Raw genomic sequence first — 24,059 nt, 5'->3', positions numbered from 1 at the left:
GGGCCGGGGCCTCCCGCGGGGCCCGGCGGCGGCGGCGGCGGCGGCGGGGGAGGCCTCGCTTCTCCATGTCGGTTCCCTCCTGCGGGAAATATGATCAGCGCCCCCGACGTGGTGGCCTTCACCAAAGAGGAGGAGTTCGAGGATGAGCTGTGCAGCGAGCCGCCCTTGCCCGAGGAGTACTCCGTGCCGCTCTTCCCCTTCGCCGGCCCCGGCGCCAACCCCTGGTCCAAGGTCGCCAGCTCCAAGTTCACCCAAGACTTCATCCTCATCTCCGAGTTCTCGGAGCAGGTGGGGCCCCAGCCCCTGCTGACCATCCCCAATGATGCCAAAGTGTCGGGCACTTTTGATCTCAATTATTTTTCYCTCCGGATCATGTCTGTGGATTATCAGGCTTCCTTTGTGGGGCACCCTCCTGGCTGTGCCTATCCAAAGCTGAACTTTGTGGAGGACTCCAAAGTGGTGCTGGGAGATTCGAAAGAAGGGGCATTTGCCTACGTGCACCACCTGACTTTGTATGACCTCGAAGCCAGGGGTTTCGTGAGGCCCTTCTGCATGGCCTATATTTCTGCTGATGAGCATAAAATCATGCAGCAGTTTCAGGAACTCTCTGCGGAGTTCTCCAAAGCGTCCGAATGCCTAAAGACAGGGAACAGGAAAGCTTTTGCTAGTGAACTTGAAAAGAAACTGAAAGACCTCGACTACACTAGGACTGTGCTGCACAATGAGACTGAGATCCAGAAGAAATCCAACGACAAAGGGTATTACACCACCCAAGCAATTGAGAAGGCCAATGAACTGGCCAGCGTTGAAAAATCTATTATTGAGCACCAAGATCTGTTAAAACAAATCCGATCATATCCCTATAGGAAGCTGAAGGACACTGACTTCCACCCCTATGAGCCGAACTGTGGACCGGATCAGGCTAATGTGAGCTGTGATCAGGACTTGACTACCTCTGACCTTGCTGAGCCTGGTGAAATGCACCTTTATGCACACATGCCGTCCTATACCCCCAAACTCATCAAAGCAAAGTCTTCTAAGTGCTTTGATAAGAAGCTGAAAACACTGGAGGAGCTTTGTGATATTTATTTTTTCACCCAAACTCTGGATCAGCTGCATCAGATTGAGAGAACTTTCAGAGGTGATGTGTGCTACCTCTTGACGAACCAGATCAGTAGATCACTTTTAAAACAACAAAGTGTAACTAACTTCCTCTTTGAAGATGCATCTCTTCTAGATGAAAAAGCACCTGAAAAGCAGTACAGAGGCTGCCAGAGGTTTAATCAAGATACCATCGACGGAAAGTGTTTGGAAGAGTCTCCCACTCCTAAAGTGATAATCAGCCTGGGATCTTACAAATCCAGTGTGGAGTGTGTACCTATCAAGATGGAGCAGGAAATCCAAGACTTGCAAGAACCCCAAATGACAGAATCCGTAACTTTTGAGCACCAGGAGAACTTGGACTATCTCGATGCAGATATTAAAGGGAGTATCAGTAGTGGGGAGAGCATTGAGGTTCTTGGAACAGAGAAGTCGGCATCTATTTTAACAAAATCTGAGAGCCAGGCCAGCTTACCCATCACTCCTAGTCCCCAGGTGGTCAGGAGCAAGGTGGGCAGCAGAAGGACTGTCAGTGAGGACAGCATTGAGGTTCTCAGCACGTGTCCCTCAGAGTCACTGATCCCAGAAGATTTCAAAGCGAGCTACCCAAGTGCCATTAATGAAGAACCTTATGCAGATGACGAAGAGGGAGGCCTTCGTTTCAGCCCCAAATTAAACRTGGATAATGCTGACGAGCAGGAAGGTGGTTCAAAACAGGAAAACTTATTGCAGGTTGATTCTGCCTGTTGTATTGGGAAGGAGAGTCCCAACTTCCTCGAGCCTCTGCCTGACCTAGGCCAGAAGCACTGCGACGAGGACGGGGTGGTCAGCATTCCTCCGCAGCCGTACCGGCCAGCAGAGCAGGGGCTGCACGAGGCCTTCGCTGGCTACCATTCCCACAGCAGCGTCTCAGGAGGGCTCCTTCCGTATGAACTCGATCCGCGCTACTTGGCAGGCAGTAGGGATGTCAGTAAAACTAGCCTGGATGAATGTTCAGACTCCACAAGCTATATTAGCAGTGCAGCGTCCACCTGTTCTGACCGATCCCCTTCTCCTGCTCACCCCATAATTCCTGTGAATGAAAGGCACAAAAAAAAGGCTGGCCAGAATGCACTACGGTTTATTAGGCAGTATCCCTTTGCTCACCCTGCAATATACTCCCTGCTCAGTGGAAGGACCCTTATAGTGCTGGGGGAAGATGAAGCAATAGTCAAGAAACTTGTGACTGCGCTCTCCATCTTTGTGCCCAACTGTGGCACTTACGCCAAGCCTGTGAAACACTGGGTCACTTCCCCTTTGCACATTGTGGATTTCCAGAAGTGGAAACTGATTGGACTCCAAAGGTAAACTGAGACTGTAGATAAAGTAGTGGCTCGGTTTGCTTATTTGTGTCAAGGTATATGATAAAAATTTAGTCTTTTAAGCTAGAATTTCAGAGGGAAACTGTGGGAGAGTTCTCTTTATGGAATTACTTACACAGCTGCCATAAATTTCTGCTTATCGGGTGTCWGTGTGTATCTGTAGAAGGGTGTGTATTTGTCAGCTTCTTTATAATCAGCCTCACTTGAGAGTTAATCCTTTAAAACATCTGCTGGGTACTCACTGTCTGACTGCTGTTAGTTTTGCCAGGAGATTTCTCATTATTTTAGGTCTTAGTCTAGCAGAACAAGGGAACAAATTGCTCCTGCTGTTTTGCGGGATGGTATGAAAACAAAGTGCTCTTGGAGTCCCTTTGTGTGTCCTTCCTTCCSTCCACTCCCTCTTGCTCCCAAAACTATTTCAACTTTTCTAGCTAGGATTTTTGAAGTGGACACTTCAATACGAAGAGCTCCTTTTTTCCCGCGTGAACCCTCACGAAGAGGTAACATGCTACTGAAGAAATCAGTATGTCAGAAATTGGATCRTCAGCCCTTTTGGTTGTGTTGGTGAGAGTGCAGCTGCCCTTGTCGGGGTGAGTGTCCTGTCCTGCAGTGTCTGTATACTGGTGCAGGACAGAGGGCAAAACCTGCTGCAGGGCTGGGCTCTGTTTGAGGTGAAGGAGCGCAGATGYGGAGTGGCGTGTTTATGACATTGTTTACTGCAGATCAGAAGGCCCAAAGAGCTCAGTGGGCTGCAGTGCTGGAATTGCAGTTTAAATGTAAAGGAAAACTTGTTCAGGATGACATCATCACAAAAATAAACAAATAACCCTCTACCAACACCCAAATCCTAAACTGTGGCTTCATAGTTTATATTAATAAATAGTGATTACTCAGCTCTTAAGACTTTCGCCCTTCCTTTAATGCTATTATAAGAACAATTTTCTTTGTGTATTTTGGGATACGTCCTGGCACTTTGAGTGCAGCTATGACAGGAAATACCCATGACTGTCACCAAAGTGGAAAATATGAATGAATGTGTCAGTATGCTGCTCAGAGCCAGACTGGGACAGTCCTGAAAGTGTTTCTGAGTGTAGCGAGAATCAAAACCCAGAAATCTGCTTTCTAGGTTGCTTAATTCTCTGACACTGGGTGATTATGAATAACAGAATTATCCTAAGCTATGAGCTTTCTCAGATTTCTCTGCTCATGAGGCAGGGTGACAATTCCGCCAACAGCTGCTTCCAAAATTCTTTGTCAGTGAGTTTTTTAAAAGCCCTGAGTGTTTACAGGGTGTTTGATATGTGTGATTAGATGCAGTTTTTATAAACAAACGTCCTTTTTTAAAGACAGCTTGTAAGATCTGTCAGTCATTTAAACTCTCCTCAGTGGAAGTGTTAATGAAGTGTTGAGTTTAATGTGAGTACTCTTAACAAACTGTTTGTACAAAGGCCTTGAGAAGGAACTTAGAGGCTAGGAGAATTATTCTAGTAAGGTCATAAGGGTGCTATTTCTCTTAAGGCCGGGTGCTGCCTGGGCAGAGTTCTCACACTAATACATCTGCAGTGGTTTGGGACTGGGAGAAGTGTCCCCACCAGAGCAATTTTAACCAGACAGAATTGAGGAGCGGAAGATAGAGTTCACATAGGTCTGTAATTTGCAGCTAAATAACACTCATTTAGACCTGTATAATTGTATGCTGTGAATGTATTTTGGGTTTACATCTCAGTGAAAAACGTTCAGRCTTGGCCCAGGAATGTTCTGGCTTGAGGACGATTCTTTTATCAAAGGAAGGGCAAAAAGTTTCACTGTGTTCAAGGCTTTGACCACCTCAGAGCAGCTCCCTCCCAAAACAGCCGTTTGGGGAAAGCGGAGCTCGTGGCAAGGGGATTTCTAATGGTCCTTTTTGTGACATCCAGAAGCCACAAGCTGCTGCAGGATTTGTTTCTGTTCACCACAGTTGCCTTACTAAGAGGAAGAAGCAGTCCTTAAAAGTGCTGTATTTATGAAGTCGTGCACGTACGGTTCAGATCAGTTGCACGAGGGGCTCCAGGAGGTCGAGGTTCCTCTGGGATCTGGCAGACTGGAGAGACTRTTTGGCCATTCTCTTCCATGCCAGACTACTTTTGCCTGCAGAGATTCCTGTACTTTTGCTCTAGCTTGTGGACTGTTGCATGTGGTACAGGGAGATGGACATACAGTCTGTGCTCCGTAACCTTCTGTTTTCCTCCAGCCATGACCTTTCTCTCCCCTTACCGTTTCAGAATGGTGTCCCCTGCGGGGGTGAACATGTTGCAYGCTCTGAGCCGATACAACCGATACATTAGCGTCCTGGATGCGGACAGTAAGACTCTCCGCTGCCCCCTTTATAAAGGAACCTTGGTGTCCAGGCTGGCGGACCACCGCACTCAGATCAAACGAGGGAGCACCTATTATATGCACGTCCAAAGTATCCTCACTCAGCTGTGTTCAAAAGCCTTCCTCTTCACCTTCTGCCACCATTTGCACCTTCCCATCAGTGAAAGGGAACCCGAGGAATCTGTTGTGAGTCGCAGGATGAACTTTCTGAAGCTCCACCTGGGCCTTGCTAATGAAGATATCAAAATTGTACAGTATCTAGCTGAGCTGCTGAAGCTGCAGTACATTCAGGAACCCGGCCAGGGGGTGAATCCTCTGCTCAGATTTGACTATGTTCCCAGCTTTTTGTACAAAATTTAGTATCATTTGGGCTGTTTGCCATCATACTCGGATTCTGACGAAGATCACCTGTGCTTGACATTGATGCTGTCTGTAGTAGCTCTCATATCAGGAAGGGGCAGAAAAGCTGATGCATTTGCAAGCATCTCTGCTTGGTAGAAATTAATATCCAAGTGACCTAATTTCTACATGGTTCTCTGTAGCCCATAACTTAGATGTTCTGTCACATAAAACCTTGGCCACKCTGTTTTTAAGTGTTGAAAGGGACACTATTAGCTTCTAAAGCATTAGATAATAGTATTGCAGGAGATTTATGGCATAGAGAGAGATGGGCTCTCTTGTGAAGCAATACTTAGTAACATGCACCCCCAAAACACACAGTACTCTGCACACTTCCACCAGAGCCCTGAATGCTCTTGCTGCCTTCCGTGGAGTCATGACAGAGACCAGGGGGGAGTGTAAAAACCACATGAAGATATTAATCTGCTAGTATCTTGCCTGCATGTGGGATGTAATTGATGTGTGTGCTCAAGCTTCCTAGCAAGATGGTAGTGTGCAGTTGTCTGCCCATCTGAAGCAGTAGTTGATGGTGTCCCTTTCTGCATTTTTAGAGTTCCCTGACACTTCCCAGAGCTGGTTGTTCCTGAGCCTGTAGGATAGTAATGGAAGCACGTGTGCTTCTGTGCAGAAAGTGTTTGCTGATTTTTTTTCAGCTTTGTTAAAATATGGAACGTGGAGAGACTGTTTTTCTGATGTTGGCTAGCATCAAGGCTCCTGCTGTTGTGAATGTAGAGCACTGTGCCTTGTTACCTTGTCACATCCTATTTGTTTGGTGACTTCTGGGAATGGTGGGAGGAAGAAGGAGGCCAAGAATCCTCAAAGCTTGTGAGGTCAAGGGTGGCCGCCTAAGGAAAGATGGGGGGTGAACAGAGTGAAGGAAAGGCTCCTTTTTACAGCTTTTTGTGATGGGGAAACGAAGGGTGCAATGCACTTGAAAGTGTGCTGTGAGGGACAGCAAGCCATTAGAGCAGGCTGCCTAGCTGGTAAGATGCTAGCGCTCAGGAGATATCAAAGATGAATGTACCTGATCCCATGTTGTATCCGTGTAGCATTTTTGGGGGGAATTGAATTTTGTGCTTTGTGGTAAAGCAGGTTCAGTGTTGCTGCATGCTGCTTCTGGCCATGCCAATTTATTTTAATGCCAAGCCTTTGTAATTTCTTGACTACCTCTCCTGTGGCGTTCCTGGGTAGTTCTGGATAGGGCAGAACAGCAGCCCTCTGAGCCCGGTCGTTGGGTATGAAAGACCTTCCTTTCAAAGCTTCTTTACTGCTATCTGTGCCAGAAAGGTTGTGTCACCATCGCGGTGATGCTCCTGGAAGATTGTTCCTGTCAGTGCTAAGAGTTTGTGCCTGGCCATCTGGAATCTCCTCGGAGATGCATCTCGTTGGCTGCCGTCGTGGGCTGGCGTCTGCTGCTGTGTCCAATGCCATGTGGTAACAGCAGCTTTCACACTACTTTTAAGCAAGAGAAAAGTCTTGCTAGGCAAGATAGCCTTGGTTTTACTTCTTTTTAGCACTGTTCTCTTCTGATTCTGGGGGTAAAATGGCTTAGATTTTACAAGACTAGCTGAAGTACTAGGTTTTTGGAACCTCTGTTTATTGTGATTATGTGAGACAGAATGCTGGAACTGATTATAACATTCCCTCCATACCTGGGGAAGCTTCTGTATAGTCTGGAGTCTGTCAGTGTGCGCTGGACTGCATTGAACTTGCTGTGGTAACTGCACTGCTCTGAAACCTGTGTCCCTAAGGGCAGAAGGTCCCGGGAAGGCTGTTGTGAGCACCAACATCCACCTGCTGGTAGCACTGCCTCCTCTCTACTGCCTGCAAAAAAGGGTCTTTGGAATAGTGCAAGAGGCATGAACCAACAAGGTAGAAAGACTGTATTTGAAACATTAACATTATTTCTGATGACTTACAGTGAGGCCAGTTCTGCCAAGAAACTTGACAAGGGTTTTCCAAGGCCAGAGGTTGCCTGTGATTATATTTTTAGTGTGCAGTTGGGAGGCAGTGTGCTGTCACCTTTGCTGAAGGTGAGCAGTGTAGCATGCCAGCCGTTTTGTGTCTGTGTGCAGGGCTGCAGAATTGCCTTTGCATTTAAAGAGCATGTTTAAAGACCTTTTCCTTTTCTGATTCTGTGTCCTCCTGTATGCTGCTGTCGCATGTGAGCTAGGTCTGCTGGTGAAAGACTTTCATGCTCTGAGAAAACACGTACTTTCTGAAGTGACTTGAAGTGTCTCCTTGTTGATTTGTGTGCATCTGGATAACTTTCAAACTAAAGTCAAGGCAAGATTGCCAGAAGGGGAAAACATCTTAGTAAATGAGCAATGCAGGTGATACTGGGCAGTCCACAGCTGTCTGCATGTTGCTTGACCCACTGCACTGGAGAAATGTTTGTCAGAGGAACTTGTGTTCTGTGCTGAAAAATTACCTGATGCTACCTGTGGTTGAGAAGGGAGACAAACTAAATTCCTGCTGACTTGTTTGTCTCTTCCTCCAGACTGACAGCTCAGAGCAGTAGAGCAGGATTGATGATCAGGGTTAAATGACTTCTTAGTTACAGTGGTCTTTATCCTTAGTATTTAACTGCAGTCATAAACTGGCAAAGAAGTCGCTTCTCTCTTCTCCCTCTGTCAGATCTGTAATATCTAATATATAAGGCAGTGTTTAGCAATACCTGTTCTTCCACCCATCTGRTTTTCTTCATCTCTCTACCACAAAGCAGTTCTGAATTTCAGAGAATGCCTTGGGGGCTTTATTGGGATCTGAAAGGGGAGCTCCGTGTTATCTGCAACTCAGATATTAAGCAGGAGCTAAGGAGAAACATGCCTAGGAGCGTTTGCCGTTGGGAAACTGGCTCACGCTCGGGGAGGCTTAGCTAGCCTCTGAGCTCACCTTTCCATGCCAGGAAATGCGGAGTTGCATGGACTCTGGCAAGCCCGTCGTGCGAGCTCTCAGCTGCGGCACCTCAGTGCGGCTGAAGCCCGTCCTGCCCTTACTGCTTGTGGTACTCTTAACAGACACGGAAACCGGGGGAGTCCGAGTGCAGCTGGTGGTTCGGGAGCTGAATTCCTCTTCGCTCAGTAATTAATTTTTCCGTCTGACCTTCTAGTCTGACTGTACAGTAAAAATCCCTGTATCAGCACTTTAAGACTTTTTTCCTCATCTTCACTGTGTTACCTCACTAGTTTCTGGTATTAGAAAACTAATAACAAGTTAAGATCTTAGTACTAACAGCTCCAGCAATGTTGGCATGTTAGTTAGCKTGTACTGCACCACCCGACCAATGTGCCGCCCAGCCGTACTTCCACCGCAAGCAGAGCAGCTTCGTCGTGGCTGCTGCGTAACAGTAACCAGCCGTCGTGCGTTGACTCTCCAGCTGCGAGACCCAGCGGTGTCGTGTGTGGCTGTTGTCTGCTTTTGTAAGTGCTGCCAGCATGCCCTCGCCTCTTGCACAACTGGCTGTGGCTCTTTCCTCTCTCTGTGTGGGCCATCAGGGAGATGAGATTTGTGAGCCTGACCAGAGAATTCATCAGAGCAAAGGTTTCCTTTAGTCTTCTGCCTAGCCAGGAGGGCAGGGTTCAATTTTCTTGTTCCTCTAGTTTCCTGTGTTTGAAGATGTACCGTTAGCTCATGCTCTAAGTTAAACTAGCCTGCCACTTCCAGATGCAACCACGAGGATGGTTAGCCATAGGAGTAGGTAATATTAACCCTACACAGGTTTCATTTCTCAGAGAATAGTGCTCAGATTTACTTTCATCCAATAGCAATCACTTCTAAACAGCTCCAAAGCTGTCATGCCTTGACTAGGGAAGTACTGCCTATACTCTAGCAATATTAACCATTTTGTAAGGGGTGGGAGAAGTGCTTGGGGAGCAGAAGCCAGTAGAGCTGATGGCTCTGYAACTCCAAGCCTGTTCTTTGGTTTTCATTCAGCATTGGGATTAGTGCAGGTGGCCCTAACCCTGCAGTACTGCAGCAGGTAACTGGGCACTTTGCAGATTTGGTGTTTTTGAGAGCTGGGCAGGACTTGCTGCAGGACACGGGGCTTGTAACAGCACTTTGAAATGGCGTCTGGAATAAGGTGCGATCCAGAAACACAGTGAGCTGAAAAGGCTCTGAAGGAAAGTGCCTGCTCCGTGCTGTGCCCAAATAGCACGACGTGTTAGAGCAACAGATTGTACCCCAATATCTCTGAGCGAGCTTAGCACTTGCCACCAGAGCTTGAGAAGTCATAAACCTACCACACACTGGTCGCCAAGAGATGTGTTTTAACTGGAAGGCAGAAACACAGGGTACCTGGTCCCGCTGGCCKCCTCGGTGCAGGGTGAGCCAGTACAGGGATGGGGCTGGGATAAGAACTGCCTTTGAGGGCTGTGAGTAGGCTGTGATGAATTCTCATCTTATTTTAAAGCACTGTATCTTATTACTGCATGTCRAGTTATGTGTGCGTGCCTGTGTGTACAGAACGCTTGCGTCAGTAGTTAGAGCGAGTGTGATCGGGAGAAATCCAAGAAGCATGTCTTAGTGTAGTGCTGTAAGTGTTACTGCACAAGAGTTTAACTGATGTTAACACCAAATGACTAGTCTGAAAGATGTACTTTTAAAAAAATTATTTATTTGGGTTCMGATATTTTTGAAATACAAAAAATTGGTTGTATTTTTTAAAGCTTATAATTCTTGTCATACATTGTGGTTAAATTCTTAATTTTACTGTGCTTATTAAAAAATGATTCTACTTAAACTTTGTGCTTCAGATGCCTGAAAAGAGACTGGAGACATGGGCTAATGATGGAGTTGGAAGACTGATCCCTGGGGAGGGCTGGTGTGCGGATTCAGGCCAAAGCACCAGAGACTTCTCCCCCTAACGGGGCTTGACCTTGTAAAAGTGTGTGGCGCCTGCAAAGCACCGAGGCAGGGCCGCCGAGTCTTCGTGGCTGAAGCTGTCGAGGCTTTTTAAGGCTGAGAAGCCGCTTGTGCAGTCGCACAGAGTGCACGTGGCCCCAGGGCGAACGGCTCCCGCGAGAGGCGAACCCGGGCGGCCCTCACGGGCCGCTGCGGACAGGGGTGTCCCCATGAACGCCACCGCMCCCCGTAGACCTGTGTAACCACATGTGCTGCCCTCGCAGAGGGTGAGAGCAGGATCAAACCTGAGCCTGGCTGTGAGGTGAGGGTTACCTGCTCAGTCCCGTAACAGAAGCCACATTACAACTGGGATAATGTTTAGTGGTTAAAGGGCTGGCATTCCCCCCGGGGGGCTGGGCTCTGGGGGGGGGGATCCTGGGTCCCTAATGTGAGGGGAGAGGTGAGTAAGAGCCAGACTAGGACCAGCAGCTGCACAGAAACCAGTGCCAGCAGGGAGGTGACAGTGGGAATCGCCTGCTGGGAGAGCCCGGGCAGGGGACTGGGGATTTGGACAAGTGCAAGCCCAGGTGTCCTGGCTCTGGGACCGGGCCCTGCTGCCTCCCTCTACAGCACAGGCAAGCCCGGGAGTGGGAAGGTTGCCGCGAAGGCCTCCACCTCCTCCTTGAGCGCCTTGAGGTCCCCCCGGTATTTCTCCTCGTTCAGTTTCTCCTTGAATTCCTTCAGGGTGGCCTTGGGGCTCATGTCGTTCTGTATGCGCAGAGTCAGCTCGATCCCTGCCAGGATGGAAGCACGCGCGCGTCAGCCTGCCCAGCTGCAGCACCTCTCTGCGCCCRCCACGAGCAGCTGCTGCATCCAGCAGCTCTCCCAGCCCTGCGGGGAGGCAGCCGTCGCCCCRCTGCGGAATCGCCTGCCATGGGGCCGCTCCTGCCGAGACACCGGGGAAAGGAGGAGCAGCGCAAGAGGCAGGGAACAGGACTGCGAGGGATTCACTGCCTTGTGTCACCTGAAGCTCTGGGAAACTGGACCCAGGGAYCTGTGAGGACAACTGGAACAAGACTGCAGAAGGTGCAGTTTTAATCCAGACTTTCAGCCCGCTGCTCCTACAGTCGGGAGTCTGAAGAGAGTGGCTGGTCCCATCTGTGGCCAGATGGGCAGGTGGGAGAGTTACTCCTCCCCACCGCTTGCCGCAGATTTTTGCCCTCCGTGTGGCTGTAGGGCTTTGCCAGTCACTGGAATGGCAGCTCTGCCAGAAGAGCTGCCCTGGGCCCCAGCCTGCTGCCTGGAGCTGCTGCTCGGCTCCGCACGTGGCAGCGCCCTAGCCTGGTCCCCGGGGCATGTTACATCTCACCTCTGTGGATGTAACGAGCCACCTGGCGAAAGTCGTCCTGCCGGAAGCCCCGGGAGGTCAGAGCCGGCGTCCCGAACCGCAGGCCGCTGGGGCGCAGGGCGCTGACATCTCCTGCACCGGAACAAGCCGTGTGTGACGGAGCCAGGTACTGTGACCGTGGGGTAACCCAGCCTGGCTCCTAGCGCCTGGGATGCTCCGTGTGGACCCACGGCTTGCCGGGAGCCCTGGGGGAGCAGAAGGAACTGGAACCCCTAGGAGCTAGGGGCAGGACACAGCGGAGTTTGTGGGCTCTCTCACCAGGACAAGTGTTCTTGTTGCAGGCGATGGAGCAGATCTCCAGCACCCGCTCGGCCCGGCCACCATCTGTGCCTCTGCTACGCAGGTCCAGGAGAATCAGGTGGTTGTCAGAGCCCCCTGAAGAGAGATGAATTTGGTCTGGGGTAAAAGCTGTTCCCGCTCAAGACTCCAGCAAGAAAGGCTTGGGCCTGCACTAGAGCCTGCCCCTGGGCTTGAGGGCAGACAGCCCTGCCCCATGGGAAGGGGAACTTCCTAGCACGTCTGTTACGAAGCAGCTGTTTTGTAGATGTCCTCAGGAGCGGACCCAGCAGAACCCTCCCCACCACCTGGCTAAGAGGCAGTCCCATCACAGGCAGACCTGCGGCGGAGACCCGTCCTTACCTGTGACGATGTCGTAGCCCAGCTCCATCAGAGCTGCCGAGAGCGCCYTGCAGTTCGCGACCACCTGCTGCTGGTAGGCCTTGAACTCGGGTGTCATGGCTTGCCGTAGCGTCACGGCGATCCCTGGGGAGGGAGGCAAACCAGCGAGAGCTTTGGGGGGCTTCTGTCAGGGGAGCTGTCAGAGATGCATGGCACCATCAATGAAAACTGAGCTCCCCAAAGCTGAGCAAACTGATGGGCAAGGCTGGTGAGTGCGAGAGGCTGGGTGAGCAGCGTGGCAGTGCCCTGGCTCGATGAAGCCCCGAACGGTGTCTCGGCACAGACATGGTGTTCGCTGCTTAGCACCTCTGCTGGCCACATTCCCTCCCAAAGGGGTGGGTAAAGCCCCTCTGGCCTTGCTAGACCAAACTGGCTGTGATTTATCTCAGTATCTACAGTCTCTGGCTGTGAGCCCCCTGCATCAGGGGTCAGGGCTGAGCTGACTCCTGCCCTTTGCTGGCTCCCTGCCCTACCAGCCCGGAGCCAGCGGTGAGCCCAGCACAGAGGCATACCTGCGATGGCGTGGTTGTGCGGCCCTCCCTGCAGCCCGGGGAAGACTGCTTGGTTGATGAGGCTCTCCAGGTTGTAGAGCGTTTCCTTGCCTGTCTTGGGGTCCACACTGCGGGTGCCTGCAGGATGGGAGGGCAGCATTGCTTGTGGGGCAGCACAGCCTCCTTTCCCCCACAACCCCTACCCAAGACACATCATAGCAGGAACTGTGGTAGTTCTGCCTCAGATCTGGACCAGAGCTGGCCCCTGAGCCTGTGAAGCTTCCGAGATGCCCCAGGAAACCTCTCTGCCTTTCCCAGCTAGAGCAGAGGGACAGCCCTGGGCCCTGTAACTTGCAGCTCCCCTGGCCCAGGGCAGCGTTTCTCCCAGCTCCCCGAGCAGGGCGGGCACCTTTGCGGTAGAAGATCATGCCGGCTCTGCAGCCCCGYAAAGTCTTGTGGGTGGTGGTGGAGACGATGTCGCAGTGGTCGAAGGGGGAGGGCACCACACCGGCAGCCACAAGCCCGCTGATGTGGGCCATGTCAGCCATGAGATAGGCCCCGTTGGCATCGGCGATCTTCCGCATGCGGGCGTAGTCCAGGTTGCGTGAGTAGCAGCTGACGCCTGGGGGAGACGGCATGCAGCTCTGGGAGCTGTACTAGGTGCAAGGCTGCAGGGAGGGGACAGGAGCAGCTGCCTGCAGGCCCTGGGACAGCCTGGGGATAGGGATGAACCCAGCCAGCACGGATAACCTGGCTGAGGCCAACACGCATGTATTCAAGGTTTCCTCCAGGCATTACAGCACCCATGTGTGYCTGCTGACTTACCAAGGTGCTAATGGCTTCAGGGAGCCACCCTGGTCCTGGGTGTATTACCAGGGAGGTTGGTAAGGGTTTCACCCTCACCTGCTATGATCAGCTTGGGGTGAAACAGGCGGGCGTTTTCCTCTAGTCGATCGTAATCAATGTAACCAGTCTTGGGGTTGACCTGGGAGACAAAAAGGAGGGTTTGGCCACCTTGGCATGCGTGAGGACCAGCCCCAGTGCTGCCTCGCAGGAGGGGGTGCAGGGAGAAGGGTGATGAAACAGAGCAAGCAAAGTGGTGAGAGGAGAAGGGACCTGCAGCCCCTTCTAAATGATCCTCCTGGGTCACCATGCCCTGGAGACAGGACACAAATATAACTGCCCTGATTGGCCTCCGTTACTCTTAAGAGACTCGAGCACTTATGATGAGCTCATCCCTGCTCCAGCTGGAGTGGTTCTCCATACCTTATAGGGCATGGACTCAAAGAAGACGGAGGTAGCAGAGATCTTCTTCTTGTCAGTCATGAAGCCGTGGGTGAGATGGCCCCCATCGGGCAGATCCAGCCCCATGATCCTACCATGGGGCTCCACCAGGGCTGTGTACACCGCAAAGTTAGCGGGCGACCCTGCAGCAAGAGTGCAGCAGGCCGGTTATGGGTGCCAGGCATACGGGGGCTGATGGAGCCCCCGCTCTGCCAGCTCTGCCAGGCGCAGTTACCTGAGTACGGCTGGACGTTGACTCCCCACTTCTGGGGGTCCAGCTGGTATGCTTCCAGGGCTCTCTTCTGACATAGCCTTTCCAGCTCATCTACAAACTCTGTCCCGCCGTAGTACCTGTTGGCAATGGACAGGGCGGTATTTACACCAGGGTTGCTGCTGTTTGCTTAGAACAAACCGCAGGGGATTAAAACCAAACTGATTATTAAGAAAGGTCCACGCGATCAAGGTCACGCTGGATGGGAAGAACTGGGGTGACACCGTGCTTGTGGCAGGTGGCAGCCACCAGAGCAGCAGCTGCAGCAGATGTGACCCTGCAGGGATGCTTCCAGGCACAGCCAAGGGCAGAAGCTGAAGGGTTCAGATCCCGTCCTAGAAGAGTTCAGCTGATGGCTGAACCAGGCCAGTGCCATGACACAGCTTCCTTCCCAGGGAGTGAGATTTCAAGGGCAGAGTGGCACAGGGTGGGTTGTTTCTCTCTCTTCCCTGTAAGGGTTTGGGTGGGTTGGACTCTGCTCTGTCCCATACCTCTGTCCAGGGTAACCCTCAGAGTATTTGTTGTTCATGCAGGATCCCAGGGCTTCCAGGACCGCTCGGCTTGCAAAGTTTTCTGAGGCGATTAACTCCAGCCCCAGCTTCTGGCGCTGCTTCTCCTTCTTGATGATGCTGTACACCTGTGTGGGAGACGGGAAAAACTGCTTTACTCTGCTGGCTCTGTGGAGAAACACGGATGCTGCTGGGTAGGGGATGCGCCCTCAGATGGGAAAGCATGATGGAGAGTGGCTTCAAAAGGTACTGGAGAAGGGAGGTGACATCCCTTCTTGGTACAGCTGATCCTGGACAGGTCATGCGTCCGGTCACAGGCCTCACTTTGCATCTCTACCTGCCAGGAAGCTGCCAGCTAATTCCGCTGTCATTTGGGCTAGAGTCTAGGGTGGCTCCAGAATGTGCTAGGCTTATGGCCATCCTGACCTGGTTAGCTGTCTACACTTGTGCAGACATTTGAGCTTCAAGCAGAGGAGTAGAAGCAATAGATGTGAAGTGAAGACCATGTTAGCTGGGTTACTGTGCAGAACGTGCTTGGAGGATGCCCTCCTTATCCTCCTCTTGCTGCAGGTGACAGATCACAGAGACCAGGTGAGACCTGGCTCAGCCTTGGACCGTCTTGCCCCTGCGTCACCAGCTCAGGGAGGTCAGTGTCCTTGTGGCTGCCTGAGGCCAGCGGAGGAGTGAAGCACGTTGCCCGTGCTGACCCTGCAGGCTGCTCCACTGCTGGGTCCCGCGCCAGGAAAGTGCTCTTACCTCTGGGTCGTTGCTGTCGAGTGGCTCCACTAGCATCCTGTTATGAGAGGTCCAGAGCTCCRCGCTGGGGAGGCCCCCACTGCCTGACGCTGAGTTTGCCATCTGCCTGCTCGGTCCAAGGTAGCCTGGAGCCAGAAAGGGAGAGTCTGTGGACCCAGCTGGGATGGCAGCAAGGCCAGGTGCCTCTGCACTGCATTCCCACCCACGCTACCTGCTCCCATACCACATCTTCCCCAGCAACGCAAGGGGAACTGGCCACAGGCTGAGAGCAGAAGGGTGAAGAAAACACAGATAGCCCTCAGGGAAGCCCCACTGCTTTAAGACCTGTTCTCTAGTTACAGTGCTTTGGTCATTTCTGGTACTCCCCCATCACTGCCCTGCTTGGGGCTTTCACAGGCTTCCCTCAGCCCTGCTCTGTGCTAGAAGCCTGTCCTGACGCTGCCTTGTTCTGGCAGCAGCTCTCCAGTACCCACCACTGCAAGTGTTATAATGCAGAGCACAAGCTCCCAGGCAAGAGTGACAGCCCAGCTTCCGTCTTGGCTGAAAACGTCTTTTTATCCATTAACCCCACAAGCTTAGCAAAGCACCGTGAGCAGGTTATTAAGCAACTGCATTTAGTTTACTAATGTCAAACCGCCGTGGCTGCGCAGCGGCGCTCCTGCCCGCTCAGGCCCAGCCTTCCCCTGGCCTACAAGCCTTGCTGGCCGTGCGGACCCCCCCCTCCCCCGGTGTCACCAAAGCTGCCTGCAAGGAGGGGAGGCTGCGGGGGGCCGGTGTCCCYGCGTAGGAGGGTCCCGGGAGGATGGGGTGCGGGCAAAGGCTCTCCCCTGCATTTCCCCCCCTCCCACCTAGGAGAGCGAAGCAGGAGCTAGGGGCAACTGCAGGCTCCGGGAGGGACCCCACGGCCGCCCCGAGGGTCCCCGCGGGGCGCGCTCCCTACCTGCCCYGGGCGCGGCGCGGCGCGGGAACCCGCGTGCCTACCATAGAACGCTCGGACACGCCCCTCCGCGCCTCGGCCAATCAGCGCCTGGCGGCCGCCCCGGGTGGCTGTCAGAGGACACGCCCAGGAAGCGTCTCGGCCAATCCGCGCCGCTCTTCGCCTCCTCCCGGCGCCCCATTGGCGTACGCCGAGGCGGGGCCGGCGGCGCCGCTGGCGCGTGGCGGCGCGGGCGCGGGTGACCTTGGCTCGGTGCAGCCGCGGCCCGCGGGCCCCGCCTGCCGCTCCCCGCCGCGGGGCTCCGGGTCCCCTGCGGGCGCAGGGTGCTCCCAGCTGCCCCACGACCCCCGCGGCCCCCTGCCACCCCGGCCGCCGGGTGCTCCTTGCCACCTCATAAGGTGGAGGACACTCCCGGCCGCCCCACGAACTGGAGGGTGCCCTCCATCGGCTGCAGCCCGCCGGCTGGAGGGTGCTCCCGGCCACCCTGCCAGCCGCACCGGTGTTCCCAGCCAGCTGGGGRGCGGGGGGTCCTCCGCGCCTCCCCGAGGCCCCATGGCAGGACTGCTCCTCTGCGTGATGCCGTCAGCCATGCGTGCCATGTGCAGAGCCAAGCACCGCTGCCATGCCCCTGCACCGCTGCCATGGGGACCGGCGCCGGCCCCTTCCCCTCTGCAGCACGGAAACCCACATGCCGGATGAGGTGTCTAGGTGCTCAAGAGAAGTGAAACTACCGCTTAGGAACAAGTTCCCTAGGCAGGAGAGGGGCCTTGTTCTCTCTGTCGTTTGAAGCCAAGTTAGCTAATGGCGTTGGTCAGCCTGACCCATGCAACAGGCAGAGAGTCAGGGGTTAAATTTGCTATATTATAAATTGAGGAACAAAACTGGGGAATAAGTGATCCTACTAAATTCCCCGTGATCCCAAGGCATGGAAAGATGAAACAAGGCGCTGTGAGTCACTCCAGAGAGAAGCAGTGCCTCAAAGGGAAGAGCAGCTGCCGTGGGCAGAGCAGTGGCGGAGTGAGGAGCACGGCGCTGCGGTGAGTCCTTCCATGCACCTGTGATAAGGGGCCTTGGAGCGAGCAGGAGGGACAAGGAAACTGGGAGCTTGCCTGGAGGGTAATTTGTGGGCACATGGCTGACTGTTATACCAAGTATTTTTCTGCCTATTAAAATACATGTTCCTAAAAGATATCTCTTGAAGCAATGTTTTTTTAACCTAATCTTTATCAGTTTGGCCATTTTTTTTGCTATCTTAAGCTGTCCTTGACCATTCCAAGAAGATTCCTTGCAGCAGCAAGGATTTGGATTTCCCTAGCTCTGCTGTCAGCCCATGTCTGATTGCTTTTGTAGGYAGTTTATGGAGGGGTTGTTTTGCCACCACTGATAGTGATGGCGATACCTGAGTTGGTTTCTCCGGTTGAGGTAATTTCTGTGATGTGCAGAGCAGTGCTGAGATCACGTAGCCTTGCGGCAACTCTCCAGCTCCCGGTGCAATGTGCCATTGGGAAGACCACGCTGGGTGATGCCCTTCCTTACACTGCAACACCTTGGGCTGCAATGGGCCACTTTGAGGTGAAAGAAGTTCCAAGCGAAAAATCTTTTATTATAATTTCTTGGCTTAAAACATCTCTCAGTGAAAGCAGGCTGGTGTCCAGTGGTGGTGATAAGCTTTGCAGGGATCTAAGGGATTTCCCATTAAATGTCGAATTGCTTTTGTCTTGATGGAACACCAGGTTTTTGCTTATAGCAGTAGGACTCTGAGTTTTCCACTTGGTGGCTGAGCTTCTGTTTAAATGTTTCCTCTGCCCAGAGGCCATTTTGGCATTTGTCAGATGCCATCGCTTCCAGGGCATGTTTAGGATCAGATCAACCCAAGGGATTCACAGACTCTCTCTCTCTCTCCCTTGGTCTTGGTTCACTGGGAGCTCATTCAAATGGCTTAAAATCCTTGTGCTTCTGCCATCCTGAAGCTTTTCAGCCGTTACAGATGAGGATGGTTGTTATTAAGTTATGTTAAGTTATATAAAGTGGATTTATTCTGTCTTTTGTATATACATTTTGTGAACAGTAATTAAGCAAAGATTTTCAACTCACTGAGCTGTAGGAACTCCAGATAACAGCAGTGTCTGACTTTGTGATTTCAGGACTCCAGCTTGCTGGTGATGGAGAACTTCTCTTCTTCCCCTTCTCCCTTTTCTGCTAGTTCTCCTGCTGGGCTGTCTATGAACACCACTGCCCATGATCACTACTCCAGCCTGCAGAAGAGCATGCATATCCTGTCCATGGTGGTGTACAGCATTGCCTGTTTGCTGGGGGTGACGGGGAATGGCCTTGTCATCTGGATTGCAGGCTTCAAGATGAAGAAGACAGTGAACTCTGTGTGGTTCCTCAACCTGGCCATTGCTGACTTCATCTTCACCTTTTTCTTGCCTCTCAGTATTGCCTACACTGCACTGGGCTTCCACTGGCCCTTTGGGAAGCTCCTGTGCAAGCTGAACAGCACAATCGCATTCCTCAACATGTTTGCCAGCGTCTTCCTCTTGACTGTCATCAGCATGGATCGCTGTGTGTCTGTGGCCTTTCCCGTGTGGTCGCACAACCACAGGAGCCCAGAGCTTGCGGCCAGGATTGCGCTGGGGACATGGGTCCTGGCTCTCCTCCTCAGCTCCCCATACCTTGTCTTTCGGGACACTGCAGTCAGCTCCAGGAACATCACCAGCTGCTACAATAATTTTGCACTGTCCGATGACTACTCGTCTGAGGCAACACGGAGACTGTGGAGGATGCGGCTTAAAGCGATGATTGTAACACGATTCTTATGTGGGTTTCTCATCCCTTTCACAGTGATTCTCATCTGCTACAGCATTGTTGCTGTCAAGCTGAAAAGGAGGCAGTTAGCTAATTCTGCAAAGCCATACAGAATTATCATTGCTGTCACAGTCTCTTTTTTCCTCTGTTATTTTCCCTATCATGTCTTCTCATTGCTGGAAATATCAAAAAACTCCTCCAGCCATGAGATGAAAATGGCCCTTTACATAGGGATACCACTGGTTTCCAGCCTTGCTTTCTTCAATAGCTGCATCAACCCCATCCTGTACGTATTTGTGGGGCCAGATTTCAAGGAGAAGTTTCGTCAGTCCATCCTGTCAGCCTTTGAAGGGGCCTTCAGCGAGGAGTCTGTCCTGGCCAGCCTGGCCAGCAGGCGAAAGTCCAGGTCCGCTTCAGAAGTGGAGGTCTCGAGGGCCTGAGCGTGTTGTGCTGCTGCACAACACTGGCTTCGTTGGAGAGGGGCAGTTTTTTCCTCTGTAGTTACCCTTCATTTCAGAGCTATAATTGCTGGACTGAGGGCTGAAACGGGCTATGGGTGCTAATGGAGTGTGATTTAACATTTTGGAGCATCATAAATCTACTATGACTTAATATACCAAGAAAATGAAACCTGGCCAGAGTTGCAGCAGGGTGGGAAATCAAAGTAGCAGCATTTCACTGTTCCTGCCCCTTCTTTTGCTGCCCATTTCACTGTACTTGTCTTCTCCATCCTTTGCAGTCCATCATACCTATGTGACACCTCCTTTGTATAACGGACCAGTGTGACTTTCTTTCTGCCACTTGTGCTTGTTTGTCAGCTGGGTTCATTAGCACCAAGCGTGGCTCAGAGTATTTTGTGTCCATTGTGCCCATTCGCTGTGTATGAAGCCTTGCCACCTGTGTGTCACCATGCTTGGGACCCCTGCAAAAATATCTTCTGGGCTGGCTGTGCCAAGAGGGCAACCATTGGCCAGGTGGAGGTTGCTGGTTGTCAGACTTGGCCACTTCAGCACTGCTGATCTGTTACAGCTTGCAGTTGTTAATAGGTGATCTTTTATGTGCACTGAGTTTGTGAATCCATTGACCATCCTCTTTATTTTCCCCTCTCCTGGGACTCCCAAGGAGGGATGCTCTCCTCGCTGCCGCCCATGGGAAATGGACTCTGCCTAGCCGAGCCCAGAGTCGTCTCGTATGCTCCAGAATGATGCAAACAAGCCCAGATTCTTCTGGCATCTCCTTGGAGTTCACCTGACTGCAGTGTGGCTGCCCGCCATGAGCCACTGGGCGAGGTTATTCCCCGCAGCTGCCAAACTTCTGCSGCAGACGGTCTTTGCCAAGATGCAAAAATTCTGGGGTTCCACCAGGGGGCAAAATAGGGTCCTGCTGTGGCAGCGGTGTGCGGCTGTGCTGGCCTTTCTGCTCTCCAGAGGAGAGCGGGAGGAGAGAARAGCTATTCCATAATTCTCTTATAAATAAATCAGTAAAGAAAATGCAAAGATCCTTTTCCACATGAGGTATCATACCAGTCCAGCACACAGGCAACTAAATCTTAAGAGAAAATGATAAAAATTAAAAAGAAAAAGCAAGTTGAACACACARTGTGATCCAGCCTGCTCATACTGTGTGCAGCTAAATGGGACAAGGTATTACTGTGCAGAGATTTCCCCGCGTTTCTGAGTGAGGTAGCTCTGCTGCCAGGGAGAGGATGGCTGCACAGCGCAGCCTCTGCAGACCCCGCGTTCGAGCTGCCATGCAGCGGTGTCYGTGCAGCAGCAGGGAGATGTCCCCCCTGCATCCTACTCATGGGACAAACACTGCCCCGAGCAAAGTGTGCTAATCAGAGGGGCTTAAGCTAGCTGCAGTGGATGTGCTGACCAGAGGACTTTGCTCTCAAAAATGTATATTTTAATTATTTAAAGTTAAATGGCTCTGTGTATTTTTGCAGAGTCGGGACTGTCTAGTAAAACATTCATCTTTTCTCTCCCCAGGCRTGTGGCAGGCCAGATTATTGGTTGTACTCCAGTTACTCGGGTTTGATGTACAACATGACTATTTCTGAGCAGTGGTTGTCTGTGTCTGTGTTTGTATTTGACATGTTTCTGGCCCTTAAGCAGCTGAGATCTGACATTGGTAGTGCTAGTGAATGAATATTAAACTCCATTAAACTTAAATGTATCCAGCCTGTGAACTGTTATGTTGCCTGTGTGATAAAACACTTGGTGATCCAACTTGACTGAGCATGCTTGTCTGCAGTAATAGAACAGCTAGATAAAAAGTGTGAATACYCAGAATGTGGAAAACACGGGCGTTAGCAGCAAAACTCTCCTGTGACTGAAGGAGACAGGACTCAAGCTCGACTTGGGGATTTATCTGGGAGACTGTCTGCGTGGATCTGATTGCCAGACCGCCATCCTGGCAGCCCCTTTGGTATGTTTAAAAAACAGTGATGAGGAGATGAGCGAAAAGCAAGCGAGGCTGGGCTGATCTATTCAAGCTTCACATCTGCAAATTGCTCAGGACAAATAAGGTGGTGATTTTCTCTGCAGGCTTGATCAGGCTTTGAACTGCTTTAATTTTTACAGTAGAAAGTTTTGGTCACGTAAAAGGGGACTGCAGCATTGAGGTGCTTTCATTCCCACCCCACCCTAGGGTGACTGTATCRTACAGCCCTGTCCCAGCCTGGCCAGCCTCCCTGTAAAGTGGCACAAGCTGCTGTTTCTCCTATTCTTCCAGCTAGAAAGCTGCTCTGGAACCTCATTGCTCTGATTGCAAAATCTCTGACTCCCAACCTAAATTTATGAGTTTAGATGCGTAGCTGACAGTACTGAGCAGGAACTGTCATTCGTGCAAGTTAGGGATTGATTATGGGTCTGCTGGGCAGTGCAATATTAAATGAAGGTTGTGATCCTACAGRCACGTACGTACTTAACCTTAAATTCATGAGCAATCGTGCTGAGATCAGGGAATGTAACAAGACCATCCATATGTGAAGCATAAGTCAACTGTCAGATTTACCCTTTGCCACAAATTGCTGCCTGTCATCCAGATAAAACTGCAATGTTTGCTATGCAGCATGCAACTCTGAGGCTATTTACTTGTTCCTGGTGGTAAACTATAGCACTGATTGCGGTGTCAAGGTTATGYACACCAGCATTCGCTCTCTTGGTTTTCCTCATCTATTTGCAGAGCCCATATAATTCCTTGTGACAAGAGTCTCTGAGACCTCTGTACTCAAGCCTTGGCCTTCTACCCTGCCTCTCTCATCACTCTGGCACCCTTGAAGACAAGAACTTTAAGCATTGACCTAGTTTCTGAGGTAGGAAAGAAAGCAATTTTCTGGGTCATTTGGGCATCCACTGTGAGTATGGGGTTCCCATGGGATAACATCAGTTAAATGAAGCAGAGAGTGTCTGTGTGGTCTAAGGCAAGTAGCTCAGCATCAGTGCAAACAGGTGTCCTACGCCTCAGTGTCTGTGGCTGGACAGTGGGTAACACTGATTTTAGAAAGCTCCAGGGGTGCTGGCAGGCTGAGCTGGTGTGATTTTAGCTTGGCAGCATTTCTCCAAGCTGCAGGCCGATGTTAATGAATCAAGACCATGCATCTCTGCGCAATAGGTATTCCTGCTCATTGCTTGCAGGGTGCTGAGCTCCCCAGACCATTCTGCAGGGAACCGAGTCCCTGCACTGCTCCTTGGCTTGGTGGTAGCAAGTCCCTTGCAGGCCAAGAAATGAGAGATACCAGTCTCAGGGCAAGGTGTTTCTTTTACTTASGTACATCACATCTGGAATACAGTAGGTAACGAACCTGCAGCGAACATCATCTCTGAGGCATCACAGCCAAGCCCTAGGACCACCTTTCGYACAACAGCTCTGTTTCAGGGGCTGACCCCATTCAGCTCCAGGACAGAGACTGATCTTCTCTCTCTCTTGCAATATGCCTCAGAGAAGTTGCCTGAACTCTAAGTGGCATATTATTACTGCTAAATAAAATAGGGTGTCTTCATAAAACTGAATGTCTCCTTACATGTTAGGGAAGGGGCTTAGGAGGCTTTGAAACAGTCATTCACGTGAACACTTGCCAAAATAAAAAAAGGGGAAGAGAAAGGGAAATGAATGTTTTATCAATGGTAACCAACTGTTTATGGCCATCGCTGTGTTACAGGATGCACTTGAGACARAGATGGTTCTATTGTCCAGAATCTGATCCCTAGATTTTATGCAACAAGAAATTGTGCTGATGTAAGTACAGGTTTAAGCTGCCAAGGGACAGGTTCCAAGATAAATCTCCCACTGTGTGGAGTTCCCTCATGTTCAAACTATCTCATTATCACAATGTCACTTGTTCCTATTCTCCCCGGTATTCACGTTTGTAATGCGCTTCTCTAGAAAAGCTTGAATGAAAAAGGAGAAAACGTTTCCCAAATGCATGCAAATATTAAAAAAAAAAAAAAAAAAAAAAAAAAAAGCTTGACTGCCTCTTTGGCAGCTCTGCCCCCTCTCTGATTCAGCTTTGTTCTCAAGGTTCCCGTAGATGTGATCAGAGGGGTGGTGCTGGGCTGCTGGGACAGTCTGAACTCTGGGGTATTTGCAGTCATTGAGAAACACATCTGGTCCCTTGCCCCAAACAGCATGACACTCCGATTGGTCCCACCAAGGGGCCGTTCCCGAGGTGTGCATAGGAGTGGACAGCCCAGTTTATACAATCAGAGGACTGGGATGTACAGAACCATTTGAGGGCATGCTGAGTTTAGGCTGTGCAAGGAGAGAGCCTTAGCAGAGAGCAGAGAGAATAAGCAAGGTTTGATAGTTGGAGTATTTGGTATGAATTAGCCGACCAGGGTGAGCAGTCTGATGAG

General features: G+C 51.3%; 3 protein-coding genes across 4 annotated transcripts; 2 read left to right on the top strand and 1 right to left on the bottom strand.

Annotated features, from left to right (window-relative positions):
- The first annotated feature begins 6 nt into the window (after positions 1 to 6).
- Positions 7 to 7,441, top strand: SMCR8 (SMCR8-C9orf72 complex subunit). The gene is made up of 2 exons (XM_085301963.1): positions 7 to 2,444; positions 4,724 to 7,441. Exons 1-2 carry the CDS (start codon positions 91 to 93, stop codon positions 5,175 to 5,177), a joined length of 2,808 nt encoding a protein of 935 aa, XP_085158089.1. The 5' UTR covers positions 7 to 90; the 3' UTR covers positions 5,178 to 7,441.
- Positions 7,442 to 9,814: 2,373 nt separating this feature from the next.
- Positions 9,815 to 16,461, bottom strand: SHMT1 (serine hydroxymethyltransferase 1). 2 transcript variants are annotated; one of them, XM_085301967.1, is made up of 12 exons: positions 16,399 to 16,461; positions 15,459 to 15,583; positions 14,685 to 14,830; positions 14,158 to 14,273; positions 13,905 to 14,065; positions 13,542 to 13,623; positions 13,048 to 13,260; positions 12,660 to 12,776; positions 12,109 to 12,231; positions 11,728 to 11,844; positions 11,431 to 11,541; positions 9,815 to 10,855 (listed from the first exon to the last, which is right to left on the bottom strand). In XM_085301967.1, the coding sequence occupies exons 2-12, from the start codon at positions 15,558 to 15,560 to the stop codon at positions 10,686 to 10,688; spliced, it is 1,458 nt and encodes a 485-aa protein (XP_085158093.1). In that variant the 5' UTR covers positions 15,561 to 15,583; positions 16,399 to 16,461; the 3' UTR covers positions 9,815 to 10,685. The 2 variants fall into 2 exon arrangements, with proteins under 2 accessions (XP_085158093.1, XP_085158094.1); XM_085301968.1 differs by having other exon boundaries at positions 16,440 to 16,454.
- Positions 16,462 to 17,023: 562 nt separating this feature from the next.
- On the top strand, positions 17,024 to 21,368 carry LOC146597551 (chemerin-like receptor 1). The gene is made up of 2 exons (XM_085301970.1): positions 17,024 to 17,432; positions 18,540 to 21,368. The coding sequence occupies exon 2, from the start codon at positions 18,558 to 18,560 to the stop codon at positions 19,641 to 19,643; it is 1,086 nt and encodes a 361-aa protein (XP_085158096.1). The 5' UTR covers positions 17,024 to 17,432; positions 18,540 to 18,557; the 3' UTR covers positions 19,644 to 21,368.
- The last annotated feature ends 2,691 nt before the right edge of the window (positions 21,369 to 24,059 follow it).

The sequence above is a fragment of the Rhea americana genome, unplaced genomic scaffold (genome assembly GCF_003343005.1).
Source record: "Rhea americana isolate MKP2758 unplaced genomic scaffold, rheAme1 scaffold_181, whole genome shotgun sequence".
Lineage (NCBI taxonomy): Eukaryota > Metazoa > Chordata > Aves > Rheiformes > Rheidae > Rhea > Rhea americana.
This window is presented reverse-complemented; position numbering and strand designations above follow the sequence as displayed.

Excerpts from the sequence above, each read along its gene's own strand:
- LOC146597551 (XM_085301970.1), top strand. The coding sequence starts at position 18,558 with ATGGAGAACTTCTCTTCTTCCCCTTCTCCCTTTTCTGCTAGTTCTCCT.